We start from the raw sequence: 13,660 nt of genomic DNA on the forward strand, positions 1-13,660 counted from the left end.
CATCTTACTAAGAAGTGAAATGTATTTGTAGTCCTGTATATACCAGCCTGTCACACACCTGATTTGCCAATACTGTAAGCTTTTCTGAAACAGCAGCTCACATCCACCCCCAAAGAAAGAAAATAAGAACGTGTGTAAATCTGAAAACATTTTTCAGCTTGTCGTCAGACTAGTTTATTTCAGAGAGCATTCATTTCCCCGAATGAAACATCACAGTTTGAAGGAAAATGATTTGTAAAACTGGCTTGGGAAGATCTGTCACAGAAAAACCTCCTGCCACACACCACAAGCGTCATCCCGTCCAGACCCACACGTGTATTTGTGTGTGCAAAAGCTCGGTTTCGGCGATACCTATAGGCAATACCGCCTCTGTTTATACCTAGGGTTAGCAAAGCGTGGACCTGCAAATGGAAAGTGTTAAGGAGGAGCTTGCAAAGGCTACAGGCCACCGGGGAGCGATGGACCGAGGGACCCGCACGGCAGGTCAGGCTCGGGGAAGGAGAGCGCGGCCCCGGTAGCTGCCACCCTGCTGCTCCCCAGCCCCCCCGGGCGGGGTGAGCCCAAACCCCGCCGAGCCCTCCGGGCTGCCCCGATGGGGAGAGGCAGCCCCGGGGCTGGCCGGGCAGGGCCGAAGAAAACCCCTTCGGGGGGCAGCGGCCCCGGGAAGCGGCCGGCTCCGGTAGTTTGTGCTGCGGCTGCCGCGAGAGAGGGGGCAGCACAGGGGACGGAGGGGAGGCGGGAGGGGAGCTCGGCGGCCCCGGCCGGGCGGGGAGCGGAGCGGAGCCGCGGCGTTACCCGCGGGCAGCCTCCGTCCCCCCCGCTCCCTCCCGCTCTTCCCTCCTTCCCTCTCCCGGCTCGCCGACGGGCCGTAAAACCTGCCCGCAGGCAAAACGGCACTGACACAAGCCGGGCTGCGGAGCCGGAGGCAGCCGGCGGCACCGCCGCGCTCTGCCCAGGTACCGGGGTTTGCGCCGCACCGGACCTGTCCGAGGATCCACGTTTCCTCCCCTCCTAGTCCTCTTTTACCTTTTCTTCTTCTCCTTCTGTCCTCCTCTTCTCCTCGATCCTCTCCCTTTCCCCCCGCCCCACCCGCCGAGCGGCCGCGGGCGCAGCCCCCCGACGCCGCGGCCGGCCCGGGCGGTGCTCGGCGGGGCCGGGGGAGGGAGTGGCCGGGCATCTCCCGGCAGGGAAACGGGGTCTGGGGCTGGCAGCCTGTCTGTGCGTGTGTGCGCCGGGGGGGGAGGGAGGCATGGGGGCCGGGGGGTGCCGGAGGAGGGACTATGGGGAGAGGAAGGTATAAGAAGGGATGCGGGCAGAGGAGGGGGGTGATGGAAAGAGGGGGTGCGGGGCCGAGGGGCAGGCGCTGACAGCTGCTTTCCCCGCACCCACAGTCCCCTCCCCCGGTGCCGCCGTGGGGTGGGACTCCCCGGCGGGCCGCTGCCTCCCGTCCTGCTCCCCCCACCCCCCCGCTGCTGCCCGGCGCCGGGGGTCGGTGCTGGGGCGGGCGTGCCGGGGGCGGCCGGGCTCCGCCACCCGACGGCGCGTCCCGGACGCTGCCCCGCAGCCGGCGGGCAGCGGCACCCCCGGGGGAGGATGCCCCGGCTCGGCGGGGGCTGGCCGGCGGCGCCGCCGCGCCTCGTCCCGGCCGCCGCCGTCCTCCTGGGCGCCCTCTGCCTTCCCGGGGCGCTGGCCTCCTCCTTGCTCACAGGTAAGGGGGCGCGGAGCGGGGCGGGGGTTCCGCGGGCGCGCAGGCTGCGCGGTGCCCACCTGCCGCCGGGACCCGCCGTCGGGCGCGGGGGCTGCCAGGCGTTTCGCGGAAGCGCGGGAAGGGCGGACAGCTGGAGGTGCAACCGCGTGGTTTGGGGCAGGTGAACACAGGAACCACGCTTCCTTTTTATTTTCCTTTTTCGCCCACTTTTTATCCCCACTTTCCCTTGGGGTTTATATTTTCCTGATATCTAAGGCACGGAAGTAAATGCTGAATCAATTTCTAGTGCAAGCGAGGAGCCATTAGATTTCGAGAAGTGATTCCACCACCAGCTAATCAGCGCGAGGGCCATGAAGGGATTTCCAATTTGATTCCGTTTGACAGTCAGCCTGCTAATTTTGACTCATTTGCCAATTGACTGTCGTGCATTAAGAGGATGCTTGGTTTAGGGCTCGTGCTGTACTCCTGGTCCAAGTCATTGGAGTGTAATGGGCAGCTTTCTGCTGATTTCAGTGAGCTCTGGATCTATCGTTACAGAAGTATCCTGCTTTGCATGGAGTACTCATTATTCTCCACACGTCATCTGAGAAGAGAAAAAAAATGTCCTTCTCTGCTATAACTGGGGCACAAAGAAAGTCTAGGTTTGTGCGGCAATAAAAGGCCAGTCATTTCCCACTGCCCTTTGGAATCTTATAGAAATGCTGAACATCCTCGCTTGCTTAAAACAGGCAAATTAAGGCAAGATTTAAAATTGAAGGCTAGGAACGGAGCAGGGGTTAAACATGAGTGTGACGAGCACAGTTTCCAAAACCAGCTGGGGGGATTGAAATATGTCAATATTTTTAAATTTTTATTTCTGTTTCAGGATCCGTTGCAAAATGTGAAAATGAAGGGGAAATTCTGCAGATACCATTTATCACAGACAACCCTTGTATAATGTGTGTTTGCCTGGTAAGTTTGGATTTCAGATAATAAGAACATTCAGGCCTGTACTAAAAGCAACTGCACAGAGAGGGGAATATTTCACATAATCAAATCTTGGGTGCCTGTGTCGCCTTTATGTAACACAAGGTTATCTCAGAGCTGAGCTAATGGAAAGTAATCCAATCCATGATCTGGCAATCATTTCTTTGACTTTAAAACTCTCGGACACAAAGTTGTACATGACTTTAATATGACATTGTGAAACCACATTTACCACGTGACTTTGGAGGGAGAACTGTTTTCACGAAGTCGGGGTGCACACGAAAGTCTGTGCGTGTAGCTCAGCGAAGAGGGTGAAAGGGAGGGTTCGGAAATGCTGCTGCTTCGAGCTCCCACGTGCTTAGTTTCACGCGGCAGTGGCTGAGGAGCTGCACGAAGGGTGCAAGGTGAAGGCTGCGACGTGACTATGCATGCTGTAATAAGATGACGGTGAAAGCACAAGTGATGCTTTCATCAGAGCGCTTCGTTCCAAGGATGACACCGCCTGCTGTGCTGGGAATTCAGTGGTTAATAATGTCATTAGCTGATACACATTTTGAGGAGAAACATTCCCTTTCCTTGTAACTCTGCTTTGGAGTTTTGGGAGCAATTCAGCTGGATGAGCCAAGGCTTAGGAGATACTGAAAAACAGTTGTTCTAAATAAAACTTCCTACAATATATTTAAAAGAAAGCCATAAACCTTAATTTGCTGTTGAATGCAAAGTAAAGTATAGACCAGAAAGCACTACATTGTACGTTTTGGAAGTTAGAGAGTCGCTGAATGTACAGAATGTGTTCCACTTTAGGACTGAAATATCAAGACACCCTCCCCCCTCCTTCTTTTATTGCTATTAAAATTATTAATATTAGCCAGAATTATTACAAGTCTATAAAAGACAAAGAATTGTTTCAGAAGGCAATTTTGGCAACTGTAGGAACCTGATCTTGAGCCCCCCCCGAGGTTGATGTATATCGCTGCAGGGAGTTCAACAGACTTTTAGTGAGACTCGATGATAACTTTTTAGCTAATAGTGATAAAGTTATTGATTCTTCTGAGTAGAGGGATATGGGGAAAGGAGGAGCACGGGATGTGGTGAGTAAAGAAATCAAAGGGAAAACCAAAAAAGAGATGAAGCTGTGTTTTATCATGGATCACCTTCCCAAATATGTCTGCCACCACTCTTGCTAATGGAAGCTGGTGTTAACCAGTGAGGAAGCAATTTATCTGTGAAGGAGCAGAAGTTCAGTCTTGGGCATCAGGGCAATAATGCATCAGGGTAAAATACTTGTATTTATAGATCTCTCTAGACCTTGGCTTTATTAAATCGATGAGCACCCTTTTAGTGCATGAACGTGAAGAACTGCAAAAAACATTGGATGTAAGAACTCTAAATCTCTGCAGTTTGTAGGGCTTACTTTAGTGAAATGGCAACTGAGGGCATTTGGCTCCCTTCTGTGCAAGGAGGACGCTACATTTTATTAAGAGTACAGATGCCTACCGAGTTTCTGTGCTTACCTGCACTGGATACGCTCTGTTTTATTTCTGCCAAAGGATAAATGTGATCTCTGTTTCTTGAGTTGGAAGCTGGGAGACCTGGTAGAGGAGAAGGAAACCAGTCTGGAGATACTGACTTCGACGCTGTGCAGCATCCAAAGCAATGACTTATTGGACAACCCGTTGCTGAAATCTTTGTTCAGGCCTGCCACAAGGGAAAAGATCAATTTTAAGAGGTATGCGGAGAGCAGAAACAAAAGAAACAATGTGGTGATTTGTGACCAGGAGGGAAGAGAGAACCAGATTTCCTTACATCCAACTAGAAATATTGATTGTTTAATAGCGATTCAGTGAGGAACTTTCTCTGGAAGACTGATCGTACTCTTCAAGGGCAAACCTGATGGATGTTCATATCATAAGAAGTGAGCAACTAAAAAGAGAGCTTAGTCAGCTGCTCCAGGAAGGAAGCAAATGCTGTGCAGGAGAGGACAGAAAATTCAACAGAGGGCACTTCTGTTAAAAACACCAGTAAAGTGAGTAACTGAAATACTGGATTGGAGTTATAGCAGGTCTCCCCATAGCTGTGATACATTTCCATGACAGCAAGCTGCCATAAATAACTGCACAAGTTACAGAAATCTGAACGGCTCTGGGAAGAAGAGGAATATCTAAATAACTCCCTCCCAGGACTTTCCCCAGCTCACAAATGAGAGGAGGCAGAACCGAAATGCTGGAACCGAATCATCAAGTGTTTGACAGAAGTGACTCTGCAGGTTATATCCTGTGGAGCACAGGGACGCACCCTAGCAAGGGAGGAGGAGGCAGGCAGCATAAGCAAAACAGTCTCCACCTTTCTCTTAACGGGCTAAACCAGTTGGGAGGGCAAAGCAAGGGGTAGTAGTCTAAGACTAAATCTGGTAAAAACTGGGAACTCATAGGTTATGAGTAAGTTGCAATAATGCAACAAAGACTGCAAAGAGCATTTACAAATGCAATTCCTTATACACCACTGAGAAGTCTTGGTAGGAAGACTAAAACCAAAAGTTGTATTTTTCTCATTGATTAGCGGAGATAGGGCAGACTGATTTTCATGATAGGAACATAAACAGGAACAAGGCAGATAGAGCTGATGCTGGCTTCTGGGGGTGCTGCTTTAATAAAGTATCTAGCTCTTGTTTTGGAGATGTTGGTAACACAAAACCCTGAATCTTGAATACAGAAGGGACACTGGTGGGGATCTCCTAGAGACAGCCAAGTCTAGCTACCAAACAAGATGAGTTCATTTTTGAGCATCTGCTGTAACATGTGGAAAGATAAGTTGTGGTGATGTGGGAATTAAGACTGGGGGCCATGTGCTGGAGATTTCGTATGTAGTACACAGTAAATAATTCACTGCTAAAGCATAGGTAATGCTTTTCTTGTAAAAAGGCACTGCACCCACCATGAGATAACTCTGTTTTGGACTTCCCTACTTGTCAAAATGAAATGTGGTGGAGTGATGCTTGCCCTTAATATAAGGAAAAAGGTAAGACTAAGAGTGTGTGTGTGTGTGTGTGTGTGTGTGTAAAGGTACACTGTAGCTCTGTGTGCAAGAACTACCAGCTGAACAAGCCACTATGGGTAAAATCTGGAGTTCCCTAATTTGTAATTTATATGTCTCTGCTTTATGGTCTTAATAATGCACATAAAAAATGGTCATTTTTAACATCTGTAAGACAACAGTTTCAATGTGAGCTTTTACAATTACAACACTTTAGCAATGGTATATTGCTGTCCAACTAATAATCTGTAAGCACTTAATAACCACGGATGGATTTGATCTCGAAAGAACTGGCCATTAATTACAGCTGACTGCAAGAAGTGGCCATTTATTTTTTTAATTTTTTTTAGAGGAAAAACATCAAAGTCAAAGAAGGATTGTGGTTTATCCACAAGAAATTTCTTGTAGGACTGTGGTGAAAGCTCAGGTCTCCTAACTCCTAGTCTAATGGTTTGACTACAAAGCCATCCCTTCTCACTTCATGCACTTTCACTTTGCAGGTAGATGTGGGTGGTATAGTCAAAGTCTGAGCACACTCATTTTCTTTTTTGTCTCTCTGACAAGGGGAAGGCTGTGCAGATGCCAGGTTTTTGGTGTGTCTGCTCTCCCAAGCATGTTCTGAGGCATGGATGGACAAAGGCAAATTCAAGCTGACTTCATGAACCAGAGGTTTTGAGAACTGTGGTTTATGACTTGCTGTTGCTATCTGCAAAATGCTGTTACAGCTAGCGTGCTTTGGTCTTCTGCCCACTTCCACTTTGGATGTCTGTGGTTCCACATCTCTGAGGAGATACGCTGTCTCTGGGAAGCTACCACACCACCTGGCTTTCCATGGGGTTTGAGATACTGGAGGAGCACAAAGCAAGCGGAAGGCAACTGAAAGTACCTCCTTTCTCGTGCATTCACCTTGCATGCTGTTAAACACAGAAACTGGAGAAAGCACTGGCATCCTTAGTACTTAGAGCTAATGGGTAAAACAGAAATACAGAAGTTGCACTGGGAAATTGTTCTGAAGCCAGGTCACGTCTAAAGTGCAGGTAGGGCTACCTGTGAAGTGCCAGTGTGGTATGCCATGGTTGACTGGCCCATTGCAACCGTGCAAGTCTTTATAGCTAAAGATGTCTCTGATGGAAGGGATAGAAAACACTCTTAAGCTGCAGCAAGCTCTGCATCAGAGGAAGGTGAACAACTGGAAGGAAAGGCTGGATGTGATGGGCAGTAACAAGGACTAAGTAAACCAACTCTGTGAAGAAAAAATATTGTCAAAAAACCAGAAGCTCTTATTTCAGATAATGATGTGACCCTTGACAGTACAAAAAAAAAAAAAAAGATGTTGGAGAACATATAGTTGTGAAATTATTTTGTGCTTAGTGGTCAATAGTAAGAAAATGTCATGTCCTGCTGTTTTCTGAAAATCAAAGTAATGAAACTGTGGGTAATGAAGTTGACTGACAGAAAAAATGTTTGGGTTTTAAAGAGCTGGTCTGAACTGGCATGATGATCATAGGTAAAAATATATAATCTTGATGGTATTCCTAATGGAATTATATTGATTCAGTTTGAGAAATAGATTCTTTTATTCCAGCTATTAAATGCTTTAAGACCGCAAATGATTATAGCTACACTACCTAATGCAAAAATTTTCTTCTAGAAATATTCTCACACATATGTGGAAAAATGAGTTTATTTCAATCCGTAGGAGCATTTCACACACCTCGTGCAGTTTGAGGAACCCAAACATGTCATGTGTGACAGTCTCAGATCTTTATATTTCAGATGTGAAAGCTTTAGGCTGAGGGTAGTGGAGGCATGGGTGAATTTCTGTTAGTAGAAAACTTCATACGCGTGAAAACTTACCACATTTTGGTAAGTTTTGGACTTTTTGTAGTGCAGATATATGTCGAGGATTTTGAAATGTTAGGGGGAAAATGCTATTAACAGCGTGTTGGGAGAACTTTTGGTTAGATGTCTTTTATATGGGTGTCAGCATATAAAATAGGCATGGAATATTTCAGTTCAACTCTGGTACAAGTACAGTAAATGTTCAAGCGCAGCAAGAGTTTTTGTTGGTACAGCTTTTTGGCTGGGAGGTATCTAAAACTCAAAATAGAAGTAGGCTCACACCTGATATTATGGCATTTGCTTTCAAGAAATATATACTTCAACATATGCGTGGAAAAGACATAAAAATGCTACAGTCCGTAGGAAATAAGTGAAATGAGAACCTGTGCATAATTATAGGATGAGAATGTAAAAACCCCACAGAATTAACTTAGCCTGAATTAAACTTCTGAGTGCTGAGTTTTTTGAAGGTGAGATGAGCTCAGCAGTGACAACGATGACAGGTGGTGGTGCCAGTGGTGGTGAGGAGAGCCATGTCATTTCATGCTCATTTATCACCATCTGCATGGACCCTGAACACCTTGCCAGAAGCAAGAAGAGATCCAAGAATAACGTATCCATTGGCCAGTGGTGTATGTAGTTTTAAAATGAACGTACCAAAAATGCTGGCTGAAAGAGACAGGTGAGAAGCTGGGACCTGCAAGGAAATAGATAAGTGTACCTCAACTAACAGTGGCCTTCACATTGCAAGAGCCTTTTCTTATTATTATAATTATTTTTTCTGGAGAATGAAAAGGTTTATTTTTGATGTGCTCTTTGTGGGGAAAAAAGGTTCCCATTATTTTTTTTATTTTTCCAAAATACTTTACAACAAAGTGAGTTGTGTCAAGAAACAGCTGATAAAAGCCAGTAGTGATCTTGACAAACCACATCTAAACCAGTGCCATTTCCCCCACCTTTTTCCTCCCCACTTCCCTTGTGCCTGTGCCTCAAGCTTGCCAACTGCACCTGAGGAGTGGTAATCATATGTCTCAACCTTTTATCACCTAAATCCAGAACAGAAGGAAATAAATGTGAGCCAGAAAGTGTAACCAAGTGTTGGAAACCTGAGAAAAGTTTGGATTCAGGAGTTCAGGAAACTAGAAATCAGAGCTTTGCTTGGCATAAGTTTTATTCAGCATGAAACATCATTCTGTAGTTTAAGTTTCCGCTTTTAAATCCAAATGTGCAATGTAGAATTTGACCTTTGCTCATAAAAAATTATGTTATATTTGTCGTTATAAGATCTAGCGTTCTACCTAGCTTTAACCAATGGAATAGTGAAACCAAGTGCAAGCAAAACAAAAAGATGGAAAAAAAAACCCTGTACCCTTGGTCCCCCCCAAAAAAACCCCCATGTCCTCATTGCAGGCTAAAGGAAGAAAGCTACTAGATTTGCTGGGATTCTTTACCTATAGCATAGTTGGTTTCTGCGGCATAATACGCAAGTCGAAAGCGCATAGCTAGCCTGACAGCAAGTGTTTGACACATGTTCAGTGAAGATGGCAGTGTTTTGGTACATCAGGATTCAATTGTTGTTGCATCAAGGTATAATGTGGCCCAGATGACTTTTAGTGGAGTAGTGCATATTAAAAAAGAAAAAAATCATCATCAAACAATTCTTTCATACCTATTTTATTTAATTTAATTTCAATAGTTTATATACATCAACTACAGAATCTACCAAGACTGCATCTTCTTTCAATTTAAATATTCTTGGTCTTTATTACCGTATAATATAATCAGCTTTCTCTTCACCCACAGAAATAACAAACAAAGAGACAAAAAAGCCTATGATACAGTAGTGTACTGGTAGTTTTCACCCCCATACTACTGCAAAAAAGAATGGTGTTTTGATCGGTGTATGAGGGGTTCCTGGAACACAAACATGCTCCAATATGATGAAAGTTTTATTAGTTTTTACCCAATTTAAAAAAGATACAGATGTATATGCCATCTCTTAAATGAAAAAAACCCAACACCCTGCACCCCAAAAACAAACCCCAAAACCAAAAACCAGTCACATCTCCATGTCTGCTGCAGTTGGGTGTCCCATGTGCTTTGTCATAGAGACCAGAGTACAATGTGTGTGTGAATATATATATACACACACGTATGTATGTGTGAAGATGGTTTTACAAGTGAGAGGTGAATTGAATCGAGCCCAGAGCTGCTTAATTACCTGTTGTGGAGGTGATTCCTTTGGTAGACTCTCCCGAAGGATGATTCAAGTAGGTTCAGTTGTACTTGTTCTTAATTGATGCAACACCTGTAAGACAGGAATTTGGCCTGTCTCAGAATGAAACACAAACTGTCTGTGGTAGAAGATGGTTACTCTAGCTTGATCTTCTAAGTTTCCAACAGCCGTGTTGAGGTAATGTTCAAGTCAGTTTAGTCCCATATACAGATATGGCCACCCTGGCCAGGTAGTACCATGTGCAACATCTCGTCTAATTTTCTCCTCTGAGGAATGAGTACGGATTGTATAGCTGGGTGCTGTGCCTGTGCCATCTGTGGACCTTTTGAAGTCCGCTTTCTGCACGTTGCTTCACGTCCCCAAGCTGCCTCAGAGCGTGGCACATGCCCACGCAGGTATGTTTGCCTTCAGTTTGCTATGCTTTATCATGACACTCAGTTTGGAGACGTGGTGCACAGTCACATGTGACAGCTTATGATGAAGCCTTTCTGGAAATCTGCAGGCTTGAAGAAGCCATTTCATGTTGTTCTCACACCACATGGGAGAGTGAAGAGTTCACTACTTGCACATTTCTAACGTAGAGTCAGCTGCATTGAGCAAACACACATATGCACACAGTGCTGAACTGATTATAGATCTTGGCAAAACCCTGCTGGAAGAGAGCTGGTGATATGTCACTGTAACGATGATGAAGATCCAATCCATCAAGTAAGGAAATGAGATTCTCTTTGGCATAATTGAAGGATCAGAGAACTCAAATACAAAAGAACATATTAAAAATGTATAAATAATATGTGGAAAAATATGAAGGGCACACAAATGCCATAAACTAAATGGAAAAATGTAATATAAGTTGCAAATGTCTTTGGAATGTGTCTACAATAAGTGCAAAATGGATCAGTCTAAGTTAAGGCGCTTTTTTATTGCCAATAAGAAAAACATTATTAAAGAGCTGGTCCAATATCAAAATGGCATTTTAAAAGCATACAGTTACCTGTATATAGTTTTTATTAGCTTTCAAGTTTCTTCCATTGAGTTGTTAATGGTCTTTTTAAGAATTACGGTCCTGTAAGTGAATGGTTCACCGTGTCAGTACTTCTGGTGTTCTGCTTTGTGCTGCTATATAAAAATAGATATTTTTTTCCCCATCAAATATCTGGTTTTATTTCCCCATCATGTTTTAATAGAGATTTTTGAGGGAAGAAAAATATGAAGCAACAACCAAAAAAATCAAATGAAAATGCAACCTTTTTTATATTGAGCTTATGGTCAAATAAAAGGACATTGTGAAGAAAAAACAATATTGTATAAAAGCCTTTACCTGTAATACTACTATTAAAATGGCTATCGTACCAGTACTTGCTCATATTGTACCTAATAACTGCTGTAATTACTTCCTCTGAGGCCTCTTGGCCTCTTCATCTTATGCATTAAGCTGCAGCTAAAAACTTCTTAGTCCGACCATTTGTCAGATTGCGCTCTGTGCACCGTTTTGCATCCAGCTGAATCAAGTGCTGCACTCTGCGTCTGAGTACAGCATGGACCCCATCTCTTCTTGTCATCCCCAGGACCTGACCTTGTGTGCTCACATTTCCCCCCCCCCCACTTTTTATTTATTAGTCTTTTTTCCTGCGTCCCCCCTGCCCTGTGCCTGGAATCCAGTTGCTCTAGATAGTAGTACTATGGGCTGTTAAACCTAGACTATCACTATGAAAAAATAACGTCTTCATGCATTATCTATGATTTGAATCCTCTTTACTTGTTTCCTCATCTGTTCTACTCATCAACCTCCTGGCTGTAGTTGTTATTTTCTGTCTTGTATCAGATTTTTCAGAGAGGGAAGCATTATATGTTTGTGCTGTAAAGTGCTACGGCAAAAGACAGTACTTATTTAATAGCATTAGAATTGGAGATCTGTTTGTTCTTGTGAGCACAAAGGACAGACGTGATAAAACGTCATTTAGAAAAATGGTGCAAAAGATCTCATACTTTTCCCTGACAAACTGAGCTCCCAGTTTTAATGAGTCTGTTTTAAGTAAACCTTTTCGCAAAGCTTCAGTGTTGAAGATTGAATCGTGTCTTCTTTAACTCTGCTTCAGAGCTGTGCTCACGTGGCTACGCTGCATTTTGCTGCAGATCAGGTCTCGTTCACACAGGGCACCTGCAGTCGGTTGCGTGGTAGCAACGCTGCCTTCTGTATGCATAAACCCCAACCTGCAGCATTTAAACTTCTTGGTCATCAGATATTTAGTGCAAATTCTTCAACCACATAGACGCTTTCACTTCAGTTCTAAATTTCTCTGTGCCAAGCACTGTGGTGACTTTGATGTCCAGAGCTGTGCCAGACTTGAGAAGTTGAAGACTGCCATTTCTACTTAACTCTGAAAACCAGAAACCAGGTATCACTCAGCGCCGGGCTGTTAAGGTGCTCAGTGTTAACCCCAGGCCCCCTCCTTTGCCCCTTTCTCCATATGGCGTGGTACACGGTGTTGCTCACCTCCTCTCTTGTAGCTAAAGATCTCGCTTGAGGTGTGGAAGCAGCAGCTCCACACTCCTCCTCATCCAGGGGGATGCAAACCCATGTGTCCTAGAACCCTGGCCAGGAAAATCAGATTTCTGACAGCTCATAAGCAAAACACAAAACTTTTTTGTTTTGTTTTCTGGTTTTGTTTTTTAGCAGTTACTGACATCTTTATATTCAATTATATTAAGTGGCTTCAAAGGGAATTGCATCTACCCCAGCATTTGGAACAATCAAAGGTATTCTGGTGGCCAGAGTCATACGTTTGCATCTGTTTTTCTGGTTTGTCATATGATTTATTAGTGGCTGAAGAATAACAGACCTTGACTGTCCTGAGGTTGTCTCCTCCTTGTTTCTATCTGGGTGGTGATGTGCAGTGGAGGCATGGTTTGGGCGAGAGGGGTAAGAGCTGATAAATGACTGCTCTAAGGCTGCACAGGGGTTATGATCTGATTATGCCTGTTCATGAAACACCTCCAGGTTGTGCCGCTTGGAAATTGCTGGGGCAGGGTGGCTGGGCTTGAGATAAGGCTATTAGCTGAAGGATTGCCTGTGGGACCTAAAATACCGATAAGAGCAGCTGGATCTTTTACTACAGGGACACTGTTGATCATTTGCTTGTGACAGAATATTTTGTTTCTCTGTATATGGCTGTGCACAGCTGATCATTTTCATATTTAGAACCTCACTCCCCCCACCCAAATACAGTTAACTGGGTTAGGTGGATTGGTGATTCAATCTGGCAAATGCTTTTGATTAAAATAAATGAATAAAATTATGTTGGCAGGCAGGATGCAGAGCATGCAAGCTTTTTAGTCTGTAAACCAAGGGTTAGTGGATGGGTTGTTTGTAAAAGCAGTGGGTGAAAAATGCTGGACAATTAAAATCATTATACATTAAAATGTTGACAGTGCAGTAGTGTAAGAAACCTTTTTAACAGAAGTATGCTGGAGGCATAGTTTGTCTATGGTGTAAACACATTAAGCATTTCTGGAGAAACTTGCTGATGTGGACATGTAGGATGCAGCATAGTGCACTGGTACTGAAACAGAGCTAGTTTAACATGAAAACACAGAGGAAATAGAAGTAGTGTGCAATTTGTATAGCTTCTGGAAAAATGTTTGTATATGTCCAATTTAACCTGGCATGGTTTCCGATCCTCAAGCAAAAAACTATTTGACCCAAAAATCAATCTGTAGTGGAAATTTAAAAAAAAAAAAAAATCTAGAACTTTAGACTATGGTAGTAAGAAATTGGAGTGGTTTTATGTACTCGTTGTTACAAGAAGGGTACATATTAGGTGCCTAAACCTATATGTAATCATTTTAGTGTAAAGTGAGTATCTTTGATGTCA

At 44.4% G+C, this 13,660-nt stretch overlaps 1 protein-coding gene across 4 annotated transcripts in view; it reads left to right on the forward strand.

The window, feature by feature from the left end:
• Positions 1-391: 391 nt before the first annotated feature.
• BMPER (BMP binding endothelial regulator) overlaps positions 392-13,660 on the forward strand; it is a 147,934-nt gene continuing 134,665 nt past the window's right edge. Inside the window, exons 1-2 of one of the 4 annotated variants that reach the window (XM_075745378.1) lie at positions 392-956; positions 2,574-2,659. In XM_075745378.1, coding sequence (XP_075601493.1) covers positions 593-956; positions 2,574-2,659 — 450 coding nt within the window. In that variant the 5' untranslated portion in view covers positions 392-592. Of the gene's footprint in view, positions 957-1,320; positions 1,709-1,792; positions 2,350-2,573; positions 2,660-13,660 lie in introns of those variants that run through there. The other 3 variants (XM_075745379.1, XM_075745380.1, XM_075745382.1) reach the window with 3 other exon arrangements.

This window comes from Balearica regulorum, chromosome 2, assembly GCF_011004875.1.
Source record: "Balearica regulorum gibbericeps isolate bBalReg1 chromosome 2, bBalReg1.pri, whole genome shotgun sequence".
In the NCBI taxonomy this organism is placed as follows: Eukaryota; Metazoa; Chordata; class Aves; order Gruiformes; family Gruidae; genus Balearica; species Balearica regulorum.